The sequence below is a fragment of the Desarmillaria tabescens genome (assembly GCF_030435595.1).
Source record: "Desarmillaria tabescens strain CCBAS 213 chromosome Unknown EV420scaffold_64, whole genome shotgun sequence".
NCBI classification, from domain to species: Eukaryota; Fungi; Basidiomycota; class Agaricomycetes; order Agaricales; family Physalacriaceae; genus Desarmillaria; species Desarmillaria tabescens.
Window position 1 is genome coordinate 51545 of NW_026848363.1, and position 24988 is coordinate 76532.

General features: G+C 46.3%; 9 protein-coding genes across 9 annotated transcripts; 4 read left to right on the plus strand and 5 right to left on the minus strand.

Moving 5' to 3' along the window:
- Positions 1–557: 557 nt before the first annotated feature.
- Positions 558–1703, plus strand: EV420DRAFT_1578224 (uncharacterized protein). Its single transcript, XM_060474558.1, has 4 exons — positions 558–605; positions 662–714; positions 769–826; positions 886–1703. The coding sequence occupies exon 4, from the start codon at positions 892–894 to the stop codon at positions 1432–1434; it is 543 nt and encodes a 180-aa protein (XP_060324307.1). The 5' UTR covers positions 558–605; positions 662–714; positions 769–826; positions 886–891; the 3' UTR covers positions 1435–1703.
- A 1223-nt stretch (positions 1704–2926) lies between these two features.
- Positions 2927–5557, plus strand: EV420DRAFT_1076177 (uncharacterized protein). Its single transcript, XM_060465683.1, has 22 exons — positions 2927–2962; positions 3037–3112; positions 3176–3214; positions 3580–3658; positions 3709–3722; positions 3789–3887; positions 3941–3950; positions 4011–4028; positions 4082–4107; positions 4169–4194; positions 4246–4283; positions 4341–4365; positions 4415–4426; positions 4478–4493; positions 4551–4590; positions 4639–4745; positions 4792–4851; positions 4902–4929; positions 4982–5039; positions 5087–5111; positions 5167–5260; positions 5313–5557. Exons 2-22 carry the CDS (start codon positions 3066–3068, stop codon positions 5385–5387), a joined length of 936 nt encoding a protein of 311 aa, XP_060324308.1. The 5' UTR covers positions 2927–2962; positions 3037–3065; the 3' UTR covers positions 5388–5557.
- Positions 5558–5572: 15 nt separating this feature from the next.
- Positions 5573–6699, minus strand: EV420DRAFT_1727161 (uncharacterized protein; the record flags this gene model as incomplete). The annotated part of the gene is made up of 3 exons (XM_060479848.1): positions 5573–5915; positions 5969–6133; positions 6184–6699. 3 exons carry the CDS (start codon positions 6697–6699, stop codon positions 5835–5837), a joined length of 762 nt encoding a protein of 253 aa, XP_060324309.1. The 3' UTR covers positions 5573–5834.
- Positions 6700–7849: 1150 nt separating this feature from the next.
- On the minus strand, positions 7850–8666 carry EV420DRAFT_1768813 (uncharacterized protein; the record flags this gene model as incomplete). The annotated part of the gene is made up of 3 exons (XM_060480990.1): positions 7850–8254; positions 8307–8450; positions 8526–8666. 3 exons carry the CDS (start codon positions 8664–8666, stop codon positions 7940–7942), a joined length of 600 nt encoding a protein of 199 aa, XP_060324310.1. The 3' UTR covers positions 7850–7939.
- Positions 8667–10310: 1644 nt separating this feature from the next.
- On the plus strand, positions 10311–12128 carry EV420DRAFT_1076335 (uncharacterized protein). Its single transcript, XM_060465684.1, has 18 exons — positions 10311–10377; positions 10502–10600; positions 10657–10666; positions 10729–10746; positions 10797–10822; positions 10875–10900; positions 10954–10991; positions 11042–11066; positions 11116–11127; positions 11174–11189; positions 11248–11287; positions 11341–11447; positions 11496–11555; positions 11605–11632; positions 11685–11742; positions 11796–11820; positions 11875–11980; positions 12035–12128. The coding sequence occupies exons 2-18, from the start codon at positions 10527–10529 to the stop codon at positions 12083–12085; spliced, it is 720 nt and encodes a 239-aa protein (XP_060324311.1). The 5' UTR covers positions 10311–10377; positions 10502–10526; the 3' UTR covers positions 12086–12128.
- Positions 12129–12170: 42 nt separating this feature from the next.
- EV420DRAFT_1649660 (uncharacterized protein) lies at positions 12171–13262 on the minus strand (the record flags this gene model as incomplete). The annotated part of the gene is made up of 4 exons (XM_060478341.1): positions 12171–12467; positions 12514–12675; positions 12723–12762; positions 12841–13262. The coding sequence occupies 4 exons, from the start codon at positions 13260–13262 to the stop codon at positions 12171–12173; spliced, it is 921 nt and encodes a 306-aa protein (XP_060324312.1).
- Positions 13263–18367: 5105 nt separating this feature from the next.
- Positions 18368–20268, plus strand: EV420DRAFT_1649661 (uncharacterized protein; the record flags this gene model as incomplete). The annotated part of the gene is made up of 20 exons (XM_060478342.1): positions 18368–18459; positions 18499–18577; positions 18627–18640; positions 18697–18795; positions 18856–18865; positions 18924–18941; positions 18998–19023; positions 19072–19097; positions 19153–19190; positions 19241–19265; positions 19316–19327; positions 19379–19394; positions 19454–19493; positions 19547–19653; positions 19700–19759; positions 19812–19839; positions 19891–19948; positions 20001–20025; positions 20075–20165; positions 20218–20268. The coding sequence occupies 20 exons, from the start codon at positions 18368–18370 to the stop codon at positions 20266–20268; spliced, it is 915 nt and encodes a 304-aa protein (XP_060324313.1).
- Positions 20269–20548: 280 nt separating this feature from the next.
- EV420DRAFT_1076534 (uncharacterized protein) lies at positions 20549–21915 on the minus strand. Its single transcript, XM_060465685.1, has 2 exons — positions 21023–21915; positions 20549–20972 (listed from the first exon to the last, which is right to left on the minus strand). Exons 1-2 carry the CDS (start codon positions 21545–21547, stop codon positions 20634–20636), a joined length of 864 nt encoding a protein of 287 aa, XP_060324314.1. The 5' UTR covers positions 21548–21915; the 3' UTR covers positions 20549–20633.
- Positions 21916–21989: 74 nt separating this feature from the next.
- On the minus strand, positions 21990–23124 carry EV420DRAFT_1485316 (uncharacterized protein; the record flags this gene model as incomplete). The annotated part of the gene is made up of 4 exons (XM_060470198.1): positions 21990–22167; positions 22288–22627; positions 22850–23008; positions 23040–23124. The coding sequence occupies 4 exons, from the start codon at positions 23122–23124 to the stop codon at positions 21990–21992; spliced, it is 762 nt and encodes a 253-aa protein (XP_060324315.1).
- Positions 23125–24988: the final 1864 nt, after the last annotated feature.

The following is a 24988-nucleotide window of genomic DNA, read 5'->3' on the forward strand; positions in this document are numbered from 1 at the left end:
CTAGAATGAAATGGAACTTGTCACACGTCAGTCGTACCGGACTTGTGTCCTCCGTCCTTCCTTCGAATTGTTCGGGTATTTCTGGGTAATGGGCGCTTTCTAACTTTACCGAACTAATTAATCACGGATGTGCTTAACTTTTGTTTCGCGGTAAGCCAAGTCGGGAGGCGCTAATTATGACACACTTTTTATAGACTTTCTTTTTTAGCAATCCCGCGTATAGGCACATTCGGGTCCTTGATTTCATGTTCCTATTTGAGTTCGGGTTTCTTTTTTAGCTATGATGCAGACAATACAAAGCGCTTCCCGTCCTTCAGGAACAAAATCGATGTTCATGAGTAACGGCAGATGTAGCCGATGCTATAAACGGAGTGTGTCCGATTTGCATGGAGATGTTCTGTGAGCCCGGGACGCAACTGTTCTCTGGACTCATGCCTAATTGACGAACTCATGCAGAGTGATCATGATCACGTTCTCTGAGTTCCTGGAGACGATAAATACACGCAACTGTTCTATCTGCCCAGATAGAAGTGCTGATGGATTTTTTTTTTTCAGGCGACCATCTGGATGTCTATATTGTTCTAACAATAGATCCCATTTCGGAGGTTCTTGAAAAAGCTTCTTCATCTCGTTTAATTATTCATGAGAGTATCTTATAAAGGCTTGGGCTGACCATGATCGACACTTCAGAAACCTAGAAACATAAAGTTCTCAGTCAGTTACTTTCTTCGCTTCATTTAAATTCTAAATTCCTCAGTCATCACACAGTTCTGCCTCATTGTACTACTTTCCTTCTGAATCATATATTTTGCTTCTTCGCCTTTTGGTAGGCTGCTCCCTCCCCGGTTTGACCGAGAACGCGGTGCTGATACTCGTTGTCCACAGGAAATCATGCTTTCGCTTGTCCATCTCGCCATTATTGCAGGAGCTTTGTCTCTTTCGGTCAGAGGGGCCGCCGTTCTCGATGGACGACAACTCAGAGGGCCAGGACCCGTCAATCCTGGAAGTTCCCATCCTACTATCAGTACCGAATCTATCTCCTCTACGACAGATATCCTTCATTTCAGTAGCTTCAGCACTGAAGCCGCCAGTACTCAGTCTACAGTGCAGGCCACTACCAACTCTTCTACGGGTATTACCCAAGAGTCGAGCCACAGTCTTCCTCAAGCTACAAGGGGACCAAAGATTTTCACCCCACCTCTTTTCACCCCTCTTCCCATCGGTACGGCGTCGGTGAAAAGGCCTATTGGAGGAGAACAAGGTGCCACGGTAGAAGTTAACGGTACTACCACAGCAGGAAGTCCTGTCGCAACAGACGCGACTGCGACGGCACTGCAGCTAGCTGGGCCGGTCTTCACTAAGCCGATCATGAGTGAAGATTTGACTCCTAAGGAAACCACTGCAACCCTCCTTACCGCCTCTGCCGTCAACTAATGTATTTTCCTTCGTTATCTTTTAGTAGTTGCTTCAATCCTCCTATCCATTCCTTAAAGTTTACCGATATTTATTCCAATTTCAAGTCAAGATCGTTCATAATAAGCAGGCTTCTTGTTATCATTTCGTATCTACGTCGTAGATAGAACGACATTTCAGGACTTAGGAGAAACGCGAGTTGAAGATTGACCTTGTGCAAAGTTAAATAATATGAGATGATGTTTCCCTGCTGCAGTGACAGTGTTTGATGGACAAGGTCTTAAATCTTTGGTTCTTTGAAGTCGTGCTCCTTCCTCATCTCCTCCGTCATTCCTACGAAGCAATTCGGAAAATCGATGAAAACAAGGTGCTTAGAATTCTCAAGGCTCTACGTGATGATTATATTTTCTTTGCAGACATCTCGATTTAGTATACCGTGCTTGCTAATCTCTCTAAGAGATTTTCAGATGTTAATGCGTAAGAGTGGAATGATATTGACCGACATACCAGGGATTTATTTTAGTTCAGCAGCTTCGTGAGGATAGCCATCACTCCAAGCTTTGCGATATTCAGCGAGTTGGATACAGAACTGGTCTTATGCAGATTGATCACCGTCGTCGCCATAAAGGTTATCGCTGAATTGAGGTATTAAACCGCGCCTAGATGTGGTGTGACTGGGACTCGGCATGCTTCGAGAGAGGAGGGTATGAAAGTAGTCGAGATCTGCTGTGCCCCCCTTCCTTTGATGTAAGTTATATGCATATATGGCGGTGTAGCGCACTGCGCAGGGACCTTATGACCGCCAATATGTGAGAAACATCATGTTACGATCAACGGTTGTTCTTTGGTACCTTTTCTCCACACAGGGCGTAGCAAGCTAAAAAAGCGGCGAGTGAGTGAGTGAGATCGGCAGGTCATCGGATTTTCGAGATCACCGCCATCTATCAAGCACTGGAATCCGTAGGTGCGGTACACATAATTTTCCCCAAGATTTACCGGTATCACTTGATAGAAGACAGTGTATAATGTTCATCTGTCGACAATGCTGGGTATGACCTGCCGCCGTGCGTAGATCAGTCGCGACTCACAGATGTGCCCTTCGAGATGAGTTGGGCGTGAAGATTTTGATATATCAAATTGGATGGCTTCAAATTCTGATAGAACCTGTATCTCTAAGGGAACAGGTCCAAGATAGAGAACCCCGGATCGATACTGACAGTGGCGGCAAGGCTAGGTATCCACAGCTGAGTAATCCTACCCATAGATGTGTATGAGTCGGACTAGCCGGATGCGGACTGAGTCCAACTACCATCGGTAGAGAGGTAAAACATATAAGAGCCTAGTAAACTAATTTATGGCGTAGCGTCAAGTCTTTACACTCGTGGATGAAGGAAACAAACAATCGCCACAGATCAATCACTGGAAGCACGCGTATCACGGACACACGTGACAATCAGTCACCGCCACGTGGTCCCTGCCAGACTCCCTGGTTCCCGTTCAACTACTCCGATGACCATACTTAATAGCAAGCTCTTCTCCGTGATATCTGGTATTATTGCACTGGATGTTCCGGAATCATAACATCATTATCAAAACCTCGATCTCAAACTGACTGCTCAACAGGTTGGCGATGGCTGGTGATCATCCGCTTAATGCTGGCCACCGCGCCACTGCGTTCGCCTAGTACAACTGATCTGGAGTGAGTTATTGGTTCGATATCCTGTGAGTACACGTCTGTAACTGGTAAAAATGAATTGACTAGGCCCTTGAAACCATCGGCTAAAAAGGATCATCCTGTGTGGTGAGAAATCTCTATTTTTGCACGTACGGATCTCACAGCCATGGGTAAGGAATGCAAGGTTATCGGCCATACGGCTGCAGCAACAGATGTTCTTCTATACCTTTTCGTTCAAATGAAGGACACAGCGTGTCTGGAGATTGTGCTAACTTCATGATGCTGTTTCAGATGAGAACCTATAAAACAAACAATCTTCATACCTTTCTCCCATCTTCAGTCTCCCATCCCATAATGCCATCGCAAGCTCCCACTGCTGTACCGTCACTGGGAATGACCCTAGGCGCGGTTTATGTCGGTGCAACGTTGGCTACCATGCAAGCACACCGCGCATTTGTTTTCTTTTTTGTTACTAATAGGTCTGTCAATAGCTTATTCGGAATTTCGAATCTGCAAATGGTTATCTATTACAAGAGGTACCCCAACGATTGGTGGATATATCGATATTCTGTGTGTGACCGTTTGACCATAGTTATATTTAGTTTGCTGACTCCAATCAGGTCGCAATAATTTGGTACGTTTGGATCTGTGTTATGGATGAAGTCCATCGCATTCTCTCGTTATTCATGATATTTTCCAGGATTCTCGATGCCCTTCACGTAGCTTTGAGCACGCACGCGATATATCACTATTTCGTTGACTTATTTGGGGACTACGTCGAGCTGTTTCACATTGTCTGGTACGTCATTATACTGGCAAAATTATGCGATATCCGCTGACTCCCCGAGCTAGGAGTTTCAAGGTACTCATTGTCTTCTACACTTTCCAACAGATCTACTTGACGACCATATGACATTTTTAGCTTCAATTATTGATATGTGTTGGTCCTTCAACTATCTTCCATCCGCCGACGCTAAGTGGTACTTTTTTTAGATGGTCATGATCATTTGGGTCGAAGCGTACGTCTTCGTAATGTTCTCTAAGTTGCTCTACATATCTAATCACTGGTACAACGTCCAGTTTATATGCCGTTAGGCTCTGGAGACGTTCGCGCTTTGCTCTCTTCTATTTCAAAACCAAGATTAAGTTCTTTCTAGTTGGTAGTCACTTCAACAGAATTATTTCGTGGATTGTGGTAGGTACCTTTCATCTATAAGATGCTTGTTTCGACCCCCTGATGATGAACCTGCAGATTTTGACCGTCGCAGTGGCTTTGGGTGAGTCGTCTGTTAATAGCCTTTTCTGCTTCTGATTTACAATCTATAGGTGCTGGAATCTGTAAGCAGCTACAATTGTTCTTATAATCCACTACTCACGAAATATGCAAAGTCTCTGTTTATGATGCGTAAGAAGACATTTCAATCTGGGCACTCATTATCGGTGCTTACATTGTTCTTGACAGATACTCCATATCGAATTTCCTGTTGATACCAAGTATCAAGGCATGTTGCATAAGATTATGGTTGAAATACGTCTGAAGCATCCTCCAGGGATCAATATGTGCCCTTTTTGCTGTGGCGGCAACTTCTGATTTCATTATTGCGTTCTCGATGTGTTATTATCTACACAAAAGCAGAGAAGCTTCTGCATTCTCCAGGTGAGTTGTGTCCTTTCCCAGTGCATTCAATATTCACCTGTTTTAGCACGTCTGACATGCTTTACGGTTTAATGCGACTCGTCATTATATCAGGCTTAGCCACAAGGTGAGGACGTCATTTAAGTCACAATTACACAGATTCTCACTAGCAGACAGTGCGTGCTCGCTTCTCACCCTCATCACCGTATGGTCACCAGAACGTTAATAATGTTCCATCGTCTTACCCTTGATTCCAGTATCTGGCCTGGCAAAACTCTCTCATTTTCCTAGGCGTCGATTTAATCCTACCAAAATGTCAGCATCCTGTCGTTTTTATTCATAACCGATCTGACGCAATGTAGTATATGTTAACTCCTTACTTGCTATGTACGTTCCACAAGCATTATCTCCGCCATTAGGAGCTCCGGCTGAGCGCTCTTAGGTTAAACTCTCGGAGGGACCATCATGTGACAAACGGTGCATCTTCTACACCCAAAGTCCTTAGGTTCGCATACCAAGGCCCTACTTCTGAAGCGGTGCGTACACACTGGATTTCTGTCTCGAACTTATCTTGATGCTTTTCTCCAGAATACTATTATTCCACCAATGCAAAATATTGCGTCTTTGGATCGCGCAAAGACGGGCCTCGAATTCCAAGTATGAGCAGAGAATTGTAACAAAATGTTCCGCGTAGCGTGTTAGGTATTTGTAACCTGGTATTCCGCTTGCCAGCGGAATGCCTGTAAAAAAACCAGTCTGTCGACCGTAGAAAGGAATTTCAAGGGCGGATTCAATATGTACTCTTAATGAACAGCAAATGAAACAAAACGGTACTGCGGGAAGGTTAATCAGAAAAAAGTGACGAAAGTTCACGTCATATTGACACCCCGGGATAAACAAGATCACCTCCTAGAGAACCATTCACCTCCGCCCATGAAATGAGATCGTCGTAATGATCTAAACAGCACAACGCCATCAATGTCATGAAAGTTTTTGGTTCATTATGATCGTATTCCTTCATCTTGCGCTCTGTCAAATTAATGTCACAACTCGCAAATCGATGAACACAACATGCGTCGGACTATCAGCATTAGGGATAATGAGGATATTCTATGCGCTTATATTTTGTTGCAGGCTTCCACGTTTGTTGATCTCGGTGATGCCACGGAGCGCCAGTTTGGTCTGTTTGGTCTACAGGTCAATCAGTCATTCGTGGCGCGTCTGAGAGAGATCTTAATCCATACCAGAACTTTCCTCTGGCTGTGCATGGTGTCATAGAAAGGTAGACTGGTCCTCGAATCCTCTACGTCGTGGTGTTCTGGGAAGGATTCAAACCATTCCTCAAGGGACAAGCCGTGGATATGCTCTAAGACAAGTACACGAACGACTTCTCCGTTCTTCATCGCCAGCTGTCGCAGGGTCGTGAATCATAAGCCAAGACATTACGCAATTAACACACCTTATGCTTTCCATAGTAATACGGAATAACTGCTCCCTGAAGGTCCTTCAGCTCATTGTACGCATAATTCTCACAGCCAGCAAGCTGTTTCGGAGAGACGACCGGAGTAAATGGTGTGCGAGATTCAACTGGTAGCAAAGAGCCCTGGAATATTTTCAGAATAACGGAAGTTGGAAATTCGTGTTTGAATATCTGCGGTGCAGACAAGAGACCAATAAGCCTCAGATTCCAGGAAAGGCTGAAGGATATCGGTGACGACGAGCATATAATCACCTCGTTGTGAGCAAATAAGGGAAGGTCGCAGCCACCCTCCGGCTTAGCGATAGGCGTCAGCGTAACATCGAAGGAATCTCCGACACTTAGGGATCTACCGCGGTGCCAGGCCTGGCGAAATGCGGTCAGCTGATCGTTGTACTGTCTTTCCGCAACGGGGTCGTGAACATCATAGTCTTCCCCGAAGTGAGGGACGGCGCCATGCGATAGATGGACTATATCACTGGAAGTGTTTGACGGCATGAAGGGGAGAACGTTGCTGCGTAAGAGGTGGTTATCGAAACCATTCGATCAATTTGTTTTAACAGCCCTTCGAGGCGGATTTTGAAGCTCCACGCACCCTACACACGCGCGCTAACAAGAATTCCTTGTCACTGTTGCTCTTCAACACGCTTCTTTAGTCGAAACGACATTCTCTCGGTCCCGGAGTGGTCACCTGGTGTAAGGAGGATGATAAGACAATGATAATATGCGGCGGGATTTGCAGGTTGATGATATTAGGGAGCACAGTGCCGCTGGTATGCGTGAACGACTCTCGAGTTATTGTGAGAACGTCAGCCGGGAGAAGGGGTAGCATGGGAAAGGGTGAATGAAAGAGAACCGGCTCGGTACATGTCGCAGAGACAGAAGTCAAACGTTGGCCGGAGTGACAGGAAGTGGTGCAGATGGCGTCAAGATGTCACAAAAGTTGAGGGAGACCGGAGTCAGGGTCTTGGCACACAACGTGAAGATGAAAAGAGCGATGGCCGAGTAAATGAAGGTTGTTCATGCAAGCGAGTGAATAACATTCGGGTCTGCGATGATCACCTTACGGGGATTCACTTGGCAATATGTTAGTAGAACACTCTGGCGTCAAGACTGTAGCTGACGCACGTTATACCAACAGTTAGTCCGTTGATCTGCTGGTACTGGAGGAGTTGCTGATCTTTGAAAGTCTTGGGGAGGTCATCGGATGATAACGCGGGCCTACACGGCAGGCAAAACGGGATAAGCAACGACCAAATAAGCCAAAAAGAACGTACTATAGTTAAAAGCATCTTGAAAGCCAAAAGTTGCAATACATCAGTGACACTATAAAGGGAAGGAAGGACGAACGTAGGACAGACCATGGTGGTAGGAAAGAAAGACGGGGCCTAACGACAGTTACGACACCTGGGTCACCGCGTAGTCCCGATATAGGCATCAACACTTCGGAACGAGTTCCGAAGGCTAACCACATGCGCACCGTCTCGGGAGGAAGGAGCCATGGAAAGGTCGATCTGGATAACGCCTATGGCTAGGATGGAAGCTTCATTCTGAGCAAGCAGAAATTACAAACGTTATTTGGATACGAAATATCCAAGGGAAACAAATAGATTTTCAACTAGGAAAGTTGAACTCTAAGTCGAGACAAGTTCTGTGATAGCATTTGTAAGATTGGGAAATATTGACACAATACTCTGATCATGCAACTATTGCTCTTATATTCAGCAATATTCAGCAGTCAAGAGGATGTCACGTCGGGCATTTCAGGATCAACAAAGACTGGATGCTGTAAGTTGACGTCTGTCTCCTTAGCCCACTTCCGAATGTCTTCTTGATGCTCAGAACAACAATTGGTAAGCAGGGAGATAATGAAGAAGTTATTCCCACGTTGCGTGACAATATCGGGAGGCACCCTTAGCAAGGCCTGTCCGAAATCGATGAATACCGCTCGTTTCGGCTCCGTAGAGGTAATTATGATGTTTTCCTGTCTCGTATCAGGAATCAAGACTTGACGCGCATTGATCTCTTTGATCCCGTTCAAAATTGGAACGTACTGATAGAATATGTATCATTAGATCAGCCAAGGAAACCTCGATGCGACGAACCAGTTCTTTCATTCTCTGCAACCAATCGCTATAGACTGTTGGCGACAAAGACTCGTTATCCAGAGGATCTTGGGGATTATACTTCTCGCCGATATCGGCAAGCGTGGTTCCTTCGATATATTCCAGGATAATTGTCCTTGTCCACTCGCCGTTAGGCATCAGGAATTATGAGAACGGTCAGTTTACATCCGAATTGAATGCTGTTTGGAAAGTAAGTACCTTATGCTTTCCGTAATAATAAGGAACAACAGTGCCCTGTATGTCTTCGAGCGTGTTGTATACCAGATCCTCAATGCCTGCTAGTCGCCTGGGAGACATATATTGGATGGCGCCGTTGTTACACAGCTCGGGAAGTGGCATAAGGGAGGCATAGCTTCAAGACAACACGACCTAAGGATACTGATTGATCGATACCCTTCCACGTCGGCAACCCAGACCTGAGAGAGATGCCCTAGCTCATTCTGTATGCCGTGATTGACAACTAGCCGGAATCTGCCCCCTTTGAGTGCAAACGGTGGTAACGAACGATGTTCGGGACCAGACGGCACCGGTCGAGCTGGAATGACAGCTTCGAAGGAGATGTCTAAGATTATCAGAGTACTCAAGGACTTTAACAGTGCCAATCCTACATCGCATGGGTCGTCTATCGGACAGCGGAGAGAACAGAAAACAGAAAGCCCAGTTTGCTTTTAGATGACGCTCGGATGAATGTTCGAGCTGCAATCTGGTGGGCTATTGTATTTAGCAAGATGAGACGTGCGCACGTATGCTTACCAGCATCGAGTGGCTCTGGACCCAATCTAATAAATTAGAGGGGCGGCTCACCCCACCTTGCGCCCAAATGCGCAAAACTTTGATTCATACCTGATACAAGCTGGAGAGGCATCTCCCTCGATTTGTAGATTCAAATATTCGCGCTTCATTGGACCGTCTGAGACCGTTAGAGCAAAGCATCGTGAACCTGAACGAAGCGAAAAGTCGATGCAGGAGCCTGAAACACGTGTCTAACCCGGCCCGCTATGCCGGTGCCACGACTTCGCAATCACCACATCCTTCCCCCCCTCGACGTGTGCATCAGAACAGTTCGCTCAGAAGTCCGGCATGGATCAAGGTCTGCAATCAAGAGTCGCAATTTCAACCGCATGATGCCAATGTATCCTAAGCTGAATAAAGTCCGTGAGTAGACTCCTTAGCGTCACGATTGTTTTTTCAGTTCTTCCACTGAGTGAGAGAAGGACACCGTGCGGCAACTGAAATCACAGAAACATCCTTCAGGGAAGATGGCTAAGAATTTTCAGCCATGGTGTGCTTTAGACACGGTATATGCTGTGTTGTTGAAGTCAAGGTCCATACCCGCGGGGATGCTCACACTTGATCACCCTACTTCGACAGAATTACGGTAGTCGATTACGAGTATATTGGGCTCATTACTGATTGAACAAAGTCAAATATTCAATAACATTAATAATGGCAAATCCTTCTGACTCGAATTTGTAAGACAGTCATGACCCTGGTCTCGCTTGGTTGACTGTGTGTTGGTGTAGTCTTCTGTTGAATTCTGCTGAGAGATAGAAAATAGGTGGCCTAATCTTAAGTGAGCGTAAGTAGCAATGGTAGGCCTTCTGAAACCACGGGTTTTGCTAACAAAATGATGATCAAGTGTCAAAGGGAAGAACTATTTTTGTATGTTGACGTACAGGAAGAGTCGCAACTTCATCAACCATTCAAAGGAAGTAACAGGTGACCAGTTGGAGCCTGATCTATTAGTATCTGGGGCCGGTATAAAACCACCAAATTATTGCGTCCTTACGAGTTTCCCTCGCTTCTTCAACCTCGCATCCCACGATGTCTGAGTCCTCGAGAGTCCTGACCGCTGTTCCTTCACTGGGTGCGACTCTCGGTGCCATTTACACTGGTGCAATGCTAGCCGCGATGCAAGAAAATCTCGTCTTGTTTACCTTACATTGTCTGACACCTCATCGTCGGTAACAGCTTATTTGGAATAACAAATCTTCAAGTCGGCATCTACTACAGAAGATACCCGAACGATTGGTGGGTATACCGGTACTCTGTAAGTACGTCAACTTTCAGGGAGAAATGAAATTTATCCACATGTCACTATCCATCAGGTCGGGATACTTTGGTGTGTCGGAATCCATATGTCGATAATCGTTCTCATGAACCATCAATCACAGGGTTCTGGATGCTCTGCACCTTGGTATGAGTACCCATGCAGTCTATCATTATGTAGTCGACACGTTTGGCAACTACGAAGAGATATATAATATCATATGGTACTTACATCACGGTATTAATTGCGAAGTGATGCGACTATTAATTTTCCACCTAGGAGTTTCAAGGTACTTCGTTGGTCTTAGCTTCATCGTGAATGAGACGGCTAAATGCTGTGCGATTTATTTAGCTTCAAATATTGCTCAGTGTTCGTCCTTCATGTTACCGTATTCTCAGAAATTCATTGGTGCTTTTTAGATGGTGATTATCGTGGGCGTCCAGGCGTACGTTCACGAGTTAACTTCCCGCCCCTTTACTCACAGCCGTAATACTCAGCATATATGCCATCCGGATCTGGAAACGTACGTAGTTTGTCTATCTGATCACCACGAAACCCAGCGAGTTTCGATTCTAGTCGGCCGTCACTTCAACAAGATCATTCCATGGTTTGTGGTACGTGCTTCCCTTCCTCAAGATAGGTTGTCCGTGAGAATGGATAATAGGTGCTGACCGTCGCAGCCGCTTTCGGTTAGTTGTCTCATGGATCTTCTTCCGAGCTTGGTTTAAATTTACACAGGTGCTGGAATTTGTGAGCTATGACTTATTCTCCACTCCCCTTCTCACGAGGGATCTAGTCTCGGTGTACGCTGAGTAAGCACAGCGTTTTCTTCTGTATCATAGTTGTTATTAATTAAACGGATCTCGGAAGGTACACCATATCTAGTTTTCTATCGATATCACGCATCAAGGTACGAAAAATATCATAGTTGAAGCGCTTCTACCCCGCGCATTTACCTTCTAGGCGTCGACATGTGTCGTTTTTTCCGTCCCAGCCATTTCTGACTTCATAATCGCCTTCGCAATGTGTTACTACTTGCATAAATGTAGGGAAGCTTCCGAGTTTGCTAGGTGAGCCGTTTACGTTCTTCGTGGTTCGAATTATGAACTATATCGTAGCACCTCTGCGATGGTTCTCCGCTTAATGCGGCTAGTCGTTGTATCTGGCTTGGCTACAAGGTAACAGTGTCTCTTCAATATATAGTATTCATGGACTAATTTCTGGAAGTGCATGTTCTCTACTAACGCTCATCACGGTATATCCAATGAACAGATGATTATTCCTTCAAGATCTTACCTTGAATCCAGTATCTGGTTTGGCCGAACACTCTTATTTTCCTTGGCGTCGATTTAGTCTTACCAAAATGTCAGGCTTCGTTTTTTGTACATCCATAACAGAGCTAATGCCTTGATATATAGTCTACATTAACTCACTGCTCGTTATGTCTGTACCGACCCGTGTGCTCTATACCTCGTAACGGCTGATATTCCTCCTAAGGTTAAATTTCCGGCCAGACCATCGAACGGCAGCTAGAAGTCATTCTTCTGAACTAAGAGTCCTAAGATTTGCGCCTAGAGACTCTAGGTCTGATGTCGATGAAGTGGTAGGCGTACATCGCAATTCTACTTCCGAGTTACTCTTGATGTCCGTTCTCCAGAGCATCAGTATTCCGATGGAAAATATTCAGTCGTTGGAGCACACAAAGTAGAGGCTGCATTTCCAAGTAAAAATTAGGTTGTATGCCGTATCGAAAACCTGTACATGGATCTCATCTCCCAGGCTTGTCATTCGAATTAATCATTCGGAAAGTAAAAGTGTCGAGGCCTTAACAGTCGATCAGGAAGCTCAGTGCCTGACCACTTCTGCAACGTTACTCTGTGCTCTTCGCAGCATGCAAGCAAGGACTCAACAGCATTGAAAGCATTGCTCCCTTCCTTGGCATCTTGCAGAGGTACATGGATACACGCCCTGCGAAAGCCAATCACAACAATTTGCCAATCCTTGGTTATAATCATGTTCGCTGAATGAACGTCGTAATGAATGACGCCCTGTTCGTTGATTTGATTAAAGCCACGGAGCATGGAAATGTACTGATAACGTGTCAGGAAGCGATTGTGAGAAAGGAAGAACACTTACTAGTGTTTTTGCCTTGAGAAGATAATCTCGGTCAAGCGGGCGACTAAGACTGTCCCCCTCTCGGTGGTGACGAGGGTAGGACTCGCGCCACTTCTCCACTGACTCTCCCTCGATGTACTCAAATAAGAGCACATACGCAAGTTCGCCATTCGGCATCGGTAACTGTTGGGATTATCAAATTCCACACTTGAAACTTCATGGTCGAGAACCTGCCATATGGTGCCCGTAATAGTACGGAACCACTGAGTCCTGGAATGACTCCAGTTCGGCATACACTAGATTCTCAGCGCCTGCCATCTATTTTGGGTTCGGATACTCCACAGATACGTAACCTCTGCCGTCCAAGTGGGGATGTGGGCGCACGGACGGGAAGGATCTTTAACACGATATTTCCAAGGGAAGAGCTCTCCAGGTTTCTGGACCTTCACTAGCCAAACGTTTGCCCACCACTCAGGCCCAATCTGAAGGCCAGTCTTTAGGATCAACTGCAAAGAACCACCTTCAAGAGCGAATTGGGGAAGAGTGCGATGGTTTGGTGGCGCAGGAGCAGGGCGGGCAGGGATAGTGACAATCAACGAGTAGCCGGAGCCGAGAGGACAATTTGACGAGACATCGCGAAGTCGCTCGAGATTCCGACAGTACTGCGAGAGCTGTTCTGGGTCTCTCCAATCAAACTCAAAAGAGAAGACCGGATAGCGACTATCCTCAGTCCAGAATAACGGTTCGGGAGAGATTGGGCCAATGAACATGATTGATTGAGCGAAGGAAGAGTGGGTTTCATAGGCAAACTTTTGATTTACAGCAAACGGAGATTAGATCTGCATTTCCCCAGCTTCGGAGCCCCTTCCAGTCTGCGAGTCGGTTGGAACGTCAGGAACGGAACATGATCCTGGTGCCCACGCCAAAGTGCAGAGATGATAGCCGCTAAGCCAGAAGATGTGACTCAAGGAAAACCCGTCTCAAATTTAATACAGCGATAAAGATTGGGATTCTCGGGGGCCGGTCCCTAAGGGTCGTCAAACGTTTACTGAACTAAGGATGTTGAGAGTGCCAATGTCCAGGTTGCGAAGTAAGAACATAGCACGTAAACAGGTATAAGCCTGGGAGGGATGATAAGGGGAAGATAAATAGTGATAAAGAATACGTATGTAAATGGGGGGAAAACGGGAGTAGAACCAGTCGTCTCGACGATGGCAGTAAGGGATATCTGAGACGACGTTCACGACTTCAGAATAGTAAGATATAACCGATGAAACACGTGCCGCGAGAGCTGGTAGTAAGGAAGATGGAGGGCGCGACTCTGCCACTTCGGAGAAGATGACGCGTACGAGACTACGACACGCGTTTTCTCGACGTGAATCCGCCCACCACCATCGACTGGCCAAGTAGACTAATTGTTGACGGCGCCGAGCACGTCCGAGCACTTTCAGGAGAGAGGTCTATCATCCTTTCCAGTTCGTCCTTCTTGGTCCCTGGCCTACGCATAACTAGCACCGAACGATACTTGAGGTAGGGAATGACTGCCCATCGGTATATCCCCTCAGCACACGACTACGGTAACACGAAGGGTCCTTTCTTCCGTACCGTTGCCTTCAGACTTGAACACGGGCCTGAGTCGGAAGAAGAAGCGACAAGGAGGTTGTAGGACTTCAGCACGGACTGGCATGAATACCGTCGTATATGTCGAGAGGGTGCGGGGAAGATGATAAGATTTGCAAAGTAGCGACATTTAGGAGCAGGGTGGTGGCTTTATGTGCATATGAGTCTTGATTGGCGTTACATTAGGCGGGGTTAGCAATGATGACGGCTTGAGGCAGTGGTGTGGAGAGAGTCTGGTGCGCATGAAGGTTGGCAGGGATTAGCATCAACGGTGTGGAATTCGTCATCGATGTCGGTTAGTCATGGAAAGGGGAAGGAGAAGAGGTCCGTTTCTGAGAGATGCAAAGGCCCTAATAGGCCCAAGTCCCAATATGGGCATCAACGCTTCGGAACTCCGGAACATGCTCCGAAAATCAATCCGCGCTGTGTCGAAACTCATACGTCCCATTTCCGTCAGCGACAGAGATATATATTGTGAACCTTTGTTATATCGGCGTTTGGGACGATAACGAACGAAGCAACTGCAATGCTTTGTGCCATACAATCGAGCTTCATCTATTTCTCCAGTACACCACCGACTTCGCAACGTTCGGCTAGTATAAAGGTGACTAATATTCATGACATGACAAATAACTGCCTACCAATGTCGTTAACCCACTCCATCAGCGAACATGGTTCTCAACTCCGGTGTGCTCGAGAGTCTGAAAATGTTTGCGTGACATACGCGGCAATATCGAGGCAACGCATGACGGAGTTGATGAAAGTGACTGACTTGGTATTGGGCGCGATGATTATGTTGCAAGACCTGATGTCATGGTGGGCGAAGCCAGATTTATGTATCCCGAAAATGCCCGAAGTGGGATAGACAGAGCTTCAACATCGTGAGCATATTGTCTCAAGGCTAGAGAATTATTACGTGTACAGCTTCCTTGCCCTCCTTCAGAACACGGGCCGAGCCCTGGGTCCATCTCGGGGCTGGCCGCCGTTGGAACTGGTCGATGTTTAGCGAATTGCTTCTCACATGTTTGCAAAGTTGGTGCAGCTGAACAGTTATTCAAGTAAGATTTTTCGGTCATCGACCTTGTCGTCCCGACCGAAACGAGGATAATAGTAGTTGGGTTGAGGAGGGTGGTCGGATGGCGGCTGTCGCATTGCAATGAGAATATGTCAGAGGGGTTGGCTGCATGTAGATACGACGTCCTTGAGGCGGAGATTGAAGGGGGTATCTTGAAACAATCGGGGGACCCAGGTAAGCGATCACGCAGGGTTTATGTAACATGAGACCGAGCCAGTACCCGCGAAGATGGCGAGATGTGTGCGGGGTGTGCACGAGAGATTTCATGTCATGCCATGTAATAAGAATGTTGGCAGTACGTCAAGGTTCCGGATATCCTACATATCAAGGTCACCATATGAGACGGTCTTCGCCGTAGAGATGAATTCGCGTGAGAGGATGACGGTCGGTGGTTCCGCTGGCAAATCTGTGATTTGGTACAGTCGGGAGATGGGAGGGGAGAGGCAGAATCTAGACGCGAAGTCAGATATGTTACGAATATCATACATCAACAAGTCAACGACCTACTCTTCTTCTCCTCATTTTCCGAGAACAAGTCTTTCATAGCTCCTAATTCTAGTTCCGTGACTACGCGGCGACAGCGTATAAATCGTCTGCATCCGTTCGTCCAGCGGACTGCCCAGATCGACTGGCGACAGTGCACTTTCGTAGGTACATGTTCGTCTTTTGTTGAGAAAGTCAGCGTAAACCTTTGCAGAATTTGAGAAACGGAAATGCGGGATGGGAGAAATCAAGCGACAAAACCCGCTGCCCTAAATTTGAACAGTGACGTCACCGGCCCGATTTCGCCGTTGACACTTCTCGATCTCTCATCATAGTCAAATCATAGTTATAACCGTTACATAACGGATTTTACACTAGACTCCATAACCTTCTTACGCTGACGTCAAACTTGAGCAACGCCATCCAGCGATGGTTGCAGCGTCTGTACGGTCCGTTTCGTTCACGGTCGCGTGCGAGTTTTGCTGATGGACATCGGAGGGAAATGAGATTGGTATAGCCATATACCGACGAGAAGAGATCAGCTTCGACTTGCTTCTGGAAGGGTCGCCAAACTCAATACAGTGTGGACTAATGGCGTAATGGTGGTGCTCGTCGTGATGATGAAATGAAGGGACTAAAAGCGGTAGTTGTCCTTGTGAGCGAGGACACGAGTATAGGATAAGCCCGAGTCTGGTGATGGCCACTAATGACTGTATTATACGGGGTTGCTAGAGATTCTCACATTTTTGGTGCGTATTATGGATACTGTACAGGAAATTATATTCCCGCAGTTACAGTCGGAAGTCGTATATATAATGGCTAGCATACATACACGGGAGTATGTAAGCCCAATAGGTTTTCTAACAGCTGCTAAAAGTCACGACGACACCTGTTCAATATCCCAACAGTGCAGTCGGTAACCGTGGATCCGAACAGGACCTGCTATAGATTCTGAGGTACACGTATTTACGCAGCATTTGGTATCTTCTTCTTTCTTCCTTTGTCTATACTGCTAGGTACCACTTATCCGAATACAGGAACATCAGCATCCGATTTATACCATTCGTCTCATCCTAACGCTTCCCTCAGATCCAGGGCAAGTGTTCGACTTTCTGCAGATATCTCATCTTGGATGTAGCAAGGTGACGTTCTGGCGCCTTGAAACCACCTGTATTGCTGCGGATTATCATCAGGCATTGTAGAAGAGATGGTCTATTTTTATATCCTGACTACGACATCTTATCCACCGCTTGCAATCTGCTAGAGCAATAAGTGAGAACCTATATTTTTAATCCATCTTCGAGTGTCTAGATCGAGGGATCCCTAGGAAACAATTCTCACATTGTTTTTCTGGCGAGTCTTGTGATTACCATGCTAGGGCGCGCTTCTGGTTCAAGTGATCGCCGGTTTACCTCTTCAGTCTGAAATGACTTGGCGAGGGACGTATATGTATGTAATATAACATCGCGGGAATACTTGTCTCGGAATCATGCAGATATAGTGATCGGGGAAGAATCTGTATCATTTCATTTCTTTGTGTGCATGTAGCGAGCGATAAAAATATATACGTGAATGAAAGATTGGCGCTAGAGAATGGCTGTTGTGAGAATAGGAAGGAAAGTCATCCATAGATGGTACGTACAGGGCCAAGGCCTCGTTCTTTCGCAACGCCTCAGTTTTCGGCGCTTCCCGAATGATCTTGGGAACGAGCATCCAGATTAATGAGAATAGCCGGGATAAACCTGCACCGGTCTAGTTCCTGAGGATAGAGGGCAAGGATCATACCCGATGCATCGAAAAAACTGGTATTGCCATGGATTATCGTCAGGTATCATAGAAAGAAGGTCTATAGTTGTATGCTAACTAGGACAGCGTTATCCACCAACCAGCTAGAGCAACAGGTGAAAGCCTGTATTTCTCTTTACTTGTGGGCGTCAGAATTAAGGGATTCCATTGGAAACAGTTCTCACATCTTTTTTTAGTCCAGGCCTGCATTTGAAACACGACTCAGGCTAGCGCGCGCTTCTGGTTCGAACATCATTGAATTACCTCCTCACTGAAATGGCTCTGTGAGTAACATATATTCATGTAATATAACATTGCGAGAGTACTCGTCTCCTAATCCTGCAAATCTAATGGAGGAGGAAGGCCATACATCCACCTTTTTGCGGTTTCTGTGCATCATTTTGATTTTCTTCCACGTTTGGTTTGTCGGTGCTCGGGATTGTCTGGGACCTGGAAACCCTAAACTGAAGGGACCTCAACGAATATACTCCAATCCAGACCGAGCAACACGAGATTTGATGCAAGCATCGAGATGAATATCAGTTGAGCCTGCTTGCATCAGAGAGTTTTTTAAGTTATGTCCAAACAATCAGGTGCTAATCTGAACTCGATTCCATGTCAGTCCCAAGCGATGTCTATATTTATGAATGCAAATGAGATGAACAGACAAGCGTGATATTGTCGCCAAGAGGACGTCAGATAATGCTACGCCTGATATCGCCTGATTCATTCTACGTTGGTGATGAAACCCTATACTCTTTCCAGGTGTTGTGTCCAATAGATATCCGTCGTCAAGATTATAGAGAAGACTGTTTTGTTGTTCCATCAATGTCTCTCTTCGGGCGATACAAAGAGATTAGCTTTCCCAAATCCTTGGCTCTATCTCTCCTGTCTTCGATCTCGTACCCTACAATGTCATCTCAACTTTCAGTCGCTGCTCCATCATTGGGAATGACTCTTGGGGTATTTTACATCTGTGCAACGATAGCTGCCATGCAAGTAGGGTTCGTCCCCGTCTTTCTTTTTATTAACTGCGGTAACAGCTTTTTCGGAATAACGACTTCACAAGTCGCTAAATATTACAAGAAATATCCTGACGACTGGTGGATATTTCAATACTCCGTATGCCAGATATCCGACAAAAAACTAATTAATTTAGCTTATTCATCAGGTCGGCATACTATGGTATGTACGAGTCCATCTTACCACAAGAGTTACCCTCGATCACGATGGTTACCCAGGATCTTCGATGCCCTTCATGTTGCTCTGAGTACCCATGTGACGTATCATTATCTAATAGACTTGTTCGGGGACTATGATGAACTGCAACATATCGTTTGGTATGTCGCGAATTAGCTAACAGGAACGCTCTATGACCCTTACTGAATCTCTTGAACCAGGAGCTTTAGGGTACATCTCGGTGTCAATTTCTTCGTCAGAGTACTGGCTAATTACTGCATATTGTTAGCTTCAAATACTGACCGCTGTTCGTCGCATGCCTACCTATCTGATATGCTCCCAAGCTGAGATCTGCATTCCCAGGTGATCGTCATCGTAGGCGTCCAAGGGTATGTTTCCAAATTGTTTGCACATATATTTATTGGTGTATCACACAGTATATACACTATTCGAATCTGGAAACGTTCGTGTTTTCTTTCTTTGATTACGGAAAAGCGTATCTCCAGTGCCTTTTATAGTTGGCCGTTACTTTCATCGAATTCTTCCTTGGATTGTGGTATGCACCGTCCATCGACATGAAAATCTGTTCCTTAAATGCACTTGTAGGTTCTTACCTTCATAGTAACTCTCGGTGAGCGATCCCATCTCTGGCCTTTCTAGTTTGATTCTCAATGTATCTAGGCAATGTAATTTGTAAGCTATCATTCATCATTCAATGGTATTTATCTCACGTGAAAGCAATAGTTTCAGTCCGTGATGCGTAAACAATATCAGTTTCATCTATGAACGCACTGCAAGCGCTTATATCATTCTCAATAGATACTCCATATCCAATTTCCAGATGTTACCAAGTGTGAAGGTACGCTGCATATGACTCTGATCATGAATCCAGTCGCTTGAAGTATCCTCCAGGGAGCAGCATGCATCATTCACTCGATCCTGCTGGTTTCCGATTTTATCATCACGTTGTCCATGTGCTACTACCTGCACAAAAGCAGGAAAGCATCCGGCTTCTTCAAGTAAGTAGTTCGCATTGTCCATGTATTAATACTTAAGCTACTGCAGAACATCTGACAAGCTTCTTGGTATGATGCGGCTCGGTGTGATATCAGGTTTGGCTACAAGGTGAACACATCCTTTTGAGTTTTAAACTACACGGAAGCTCACGAAAAGTAAGCACATGCACTCTACTAGCTTTAATCACAGTACAGAAGATTATTATATGCTATCATTCGACAATCTGACTTTGAACCCAGTACCTTATGCGGCCGAACACTTTCATTGCCTTTGGCATTGATTTAATCCTTCCAAAACGTGGGCCCTCAGTATTTTTATGCGCATTCATGGCTGATATAACGCCTGGAAGTTCATATCAACTCACTACTTGCTATGTACGTGGTGACTTGTGTTTCACCCTCATTGGAAACCGAACGTTCCTAGGTTAAACTCCCGGAAAGCTCGGGCAAAGGGTGCATCATCAGAATCAAAAGCCCTCGCTCTCACATATCACAACTCTGGTACGGAAGTCGCAGTACGTATACTTTATATTGCTGTCCCATGTTGATCTAATATTTGTTCTTTAGCACATTAGTATTCCGATGGAGAGCAATGTTTCTTTGGAAGCCTCAAAGTAGAATCTCGATTTGTAAACAGATACTAAGTAGTACAAGGTCGGTAAATCATATAGTGAAATGTATATTTGTAAATCGTGTTCACAACACGACCAGAGAGATTGTTTCGTATATCGACGGCCCCAAGTCCTCCGGTAGCTAAGAATCTATTAATTATTATATTCTACACACGAGAATTCACGAGTGAAAACTTGCATGATCAGATTTCTCACTCCCGCTATCTGCAGCGGATTCTGATATTTACCGGATACGTAGCGATAGTTTGGTGGCGCAGGAGCAGAGCGGGCCAGAATGGCAACATTCAACATGTAAGCGGAGCGATGAGGACTATTGGATGCTAGATTGTGAAGTCGCTCGAGAGTTTTCAGTCAAACTCTAAAGAGAGGACCGGATGGGTAACGGTTTTGGGAGAGACTGTGACAATAGATATGATTAAGCGAATACGGATGGCCTACGAGTAATCTTAAGCACATCAACGACTCAATGGCCTTTTCCTCATCGGCTAGAAAAGATCTTCCACAGCTTCCACCAATTCCACCACACGCCGCGAGAAAATCGCTTGCATCTTCCGGCTGCCTGTTTCGTTCGGCGACAGCCTGTTTGGAAGCAACATGTTTGTCGTCTGTAACATCTACCGGGAAAGCCGAAAAAAATGCTTTGCAAAATTTGAAGATTGCCCTCGCCCACTCGCCGTTGGGCATCAGGAACTATGAAAACAGTCAATTTACATCCAAAGTCAATGTCATTTGGAATGCACCTTATGCTTTTCGTAATAGTAAGGAATGACCAAGCCCTGGATGTCTTTGAGCGCATTGTATACCAGGTCCTCAACGCCTGCGAGTTCTCTAGGAGACCCATAGTCAATGGAGCGATTGCTGAACATCACAGGAAGTTGCATAAGGGAGGCCTGGAAAAACTTCCTGACGACACGGCCCAAATATTCCGATTGATCGATTTCCTTCACGTCTGCAACCCCGACCTGAGAGAGATACCCTATCTCATTCTGTATCCCATGATGAATGACGAGCCGGAATCTCCCTCCTTTGAGCGCAAATGGAGGTAACGGACGATGTTCGGGACCAGACGGCACCAGTCGAGCTGGAATGAGAGCTTCGAAAGCGAGACCAGGATGTACGGGATCCAAGGACACCTGTCGACGGAGACGTTTAAGCATGTCACAGTGCTCAAGGGCTTTATAACGATCTAAAGATTCGAACTCGAGAGGAAAACATGGCTTATATCCATCATACCAATGGATTGTGTACAGAGGGGAGGCACTCATCGTGTCTGATGCTTCGGTTGGAAAGAGGGTACTCGCTTTTTATGGGGATTTTGTGGCGGAGATCGAAATGTTAACTTCGTCCGGGTTGTTCGCAGCCATTTATACATCGCGTATCATCGAATAACCGAGACACAAGAAAACAAAGTCCTGCTGGTGTGATTCTTCCACCTCTGATCTATTCTCACAGGAACACCGTCGATTGTATATATCTGCATGAGCGAAGTGACAACAACGCGGTAGGTGCTAGCAAGCCCAAGGAGATCACGAGCGTCGGATGCTCGAAGCCCGGAAATGTGAGGGTGAAAGCGTGACGGATGTTTAGCGAACTGTCTGTCGCACGCTTGTGAAGCTGATGCAGCTCGTGAGATTTCTTGCGTACGATTCTTCCTCAACGTCCCCGCCTCATTTAGGACGGTGACTCACGAATTGTAACGAGAATAATTTAGGGAAGGTTGGCGGCGTGCAGATGCGACGTCTTGAAACAATCAGAGATTATCCAAGTGTGCAAGTATGCGAGGTAGGACCGGTCGATAGTCCAAATGGTATGTACGGGGATCGTCAGGTCGCGCCGTACGATAAGAAATATCCGCAGGACGTTCAGATTCCGGTCTCCTGCATGTCTAGATCACCTCATATGACAGCCCTTGAAGTTGGATGAGAGGATGATAGTCAATGTCTCCAATAGCAATAGCACAATCTTCGGGCAGTCTCCGGATGCAGTGAGAGTACAGATAACCTACGTATGGCCGACGTCCATGACTTTCCCGGGGTCTTCCGTTTTAACACAAGCCCGAGGGGACGAAGAGATGGAGGAAAAGGTTCTACGGTGGTTGTATGACGAGCGGGATATCACACATACCGGCGCGGATCCGGTCGCAAACGCGAAAGGAAGATAATAAAATCGGCAGACCCGTACAAAGTAGCGAGATTTGGGAGTAGATATGCGCGAAGGGGTCTGCGCCGGAGTATCGGTAGTCAGCTGCAGGGACAAGGCTGCGTCAACGGGGCGGAAGTAATCATCGGCATCAATTAGTGAGAGTGTAAGGTGATGGCCTTGAAAGATCACGAAGGGTGTGCTCGCTGATAAGGAATGTCCACAGCGAGTCGATATTGAAAATATTTCGCATGTCGGGATCCCCGGACACGACATGGCGAGACAATGACTGCCAGCACCTCCACAGTCAAATTGCGTCGTTGGCGTAATCACTCTGGCAGGTGATAGCCGAGGATCGGCAAGATCTGAACGCGATAAGTATGACGTGAATACCGATTCACTACGAATATCTTACATCAATGACTCACTTGCCTTCTCCTCATCGGCTGTAAAAACTCTTCCACAGCTTCCACCACACGCGGCGACAGCGTGAAAATCGTCTGCATCCTCTGGCTTCCCGCTTAGATTGGTGACAGCGTGTTTAGGTGTTGCAGCACGTTTGCCGTCTGTAATATCCGCTGGGCAATCTGAGATAAGGATGATAGGAGAGAAGAATACTAGGCCGAAGTCCTGTTATAGGCATCAACGCCTCGGAACTTCGGAATGTTCTCCAGAAGTCGCGCGAGCCCGTCTTGAAAGCCATATGTCCATCTCCGTCAGCGACAGAGAGATATATTTGCTGAGTAATGCGATGTTATATCGGCATCCGCTACTTATGTAAACGGACGAAGCGACTGTGGTGTTCTCAGTGCCATCGAACTTCATTTATTCACCGCTTGATTCAAAGCGTGTGCTTGTACAACTTTCCGACTTCGACGAACCAATAATAGCGGACAGCTTGACATTATTTGGCTAGTGCAAAAGGTGACTATACGGTAGATGAACAAACCACCAGGCAGCCTACCAGTCTCATTAATCCACTCCATCGGAGCAAGATACTGTTTCTCACAACCATTGTCTCGAGGCTGAGAAATTATCAGCCGTGGGCTGTCCTTGAGAAAACGGTCCTCGATCTCGGGGCCTATCTCAGGGATACCCGCCGATGAAACAGGTCATTCTTTAGCGAACGGTTTCTAGCAGTAAAGCAGGTGCAGCTCACGAGAATTCTTGCGTAAAACGTCATTGTCGCAGGTGAAACAAGGACAATCAGAGTTGGGCTTAGGAGGATGGTCGGAGGCAGCTCACGCATCGTGCTGAGAATGATTTAGAGAAGCTCGGCCGCGTGAAGATATGGCGTGCTTCATGCCGAGATCGAAAGGAAATTGCGCAAGCAGAGGTTATGGGTGCGAGTTTGGAGGGCATACGATACGCTCGAGTCTGTGGTGATGTCCATAAAAAGCCATGAAGGGTGGGATTGATGCCGTGTCTATGATAAGGAATGCCCGCAGCGAGTCAAGATTCCGAATATCCAAGGAGTCAAAGCGACTACAGACGAAGTCCAAAGCGATAGAGAGGAGGTCGCGTGAGAGTATGAAGTATGAGAGTTAGCATTAGCAAAGGCGTGCTTTGGCGGAATCATTCCGATGGGCGATAGGCGGGATCTGAACGCGATCAGCATCCAGGAGTTCAAATAGCCCACGAATTCCATGCATGAGCGACTCACTCACTTCTTCAGAGAAAACCCTTCCACAGATCCTACTCGTTCCGCCGCACACTGCGACAGCGAGAAAATCGTCTGCATCCATTTTGCCCGGCAGGCATCCCGGTTCGACTGGCGACAGCGTGTTTGTGTAGGAGCATAGTCGTCGTGCGATGCCCACCGCGAAAGCCACGGTAAAACCTTCGCAGAATTCGGGAAATGGACAAGCGGGATGGGAGACATCAAGCGACAAAAACCCGCTGCCCTAAATTTGAACAGTGACGTCACCGTCCCGATTTGGCCGCCGACGCTTCCTTGCTCGGTCCCGCCTTGCAGCGACGACCGTCCAAAGTTTGCCCGACTCGCTGTCCTTCTTAATGTTGATAACAACAACACGATGGTGGTGTGAGTTTCTCTATTATCCGGTCCTTCCTCAGAGTTGATAACCTGCGCAATCGAACAGCATTGTCCATAATTCTCCGCTTGGTTGCAGTTGCACCTGCAAATGTGACTAACTATTCCTTTCTCTCTCCTAGACCTATAAGCGGTTCAGTTCTGGCATGCCGCATGTTATTTGTGAAAACTTACACGTAGTTTTTGGGGCCGTCGGCCACCGTGTGGCAAAAACTTGAAGAAGCGTTTCATTTTGAACGATCAGAAAGAATCACTACTAATTTACTCGGGCGAATCAAGGGTAGCAACAAGTACACGCTTGATGATATCAACATCTTTTCGTTGATTTTGATCTCAGGATCGGAAGAACAATGTTGCGACTCGCGGACTCGAGTTGAATCAAGCGGACGGCGCATGGGTGGTGATAAGATTTAGAATCATCCTAGTTCAAATATACTAGGTCGGTGCTACACGAGATGTAATCGCAGTAACCATTGTCACCTGTCTGATGAGTCGAGGTGTCCAATCAACGTTT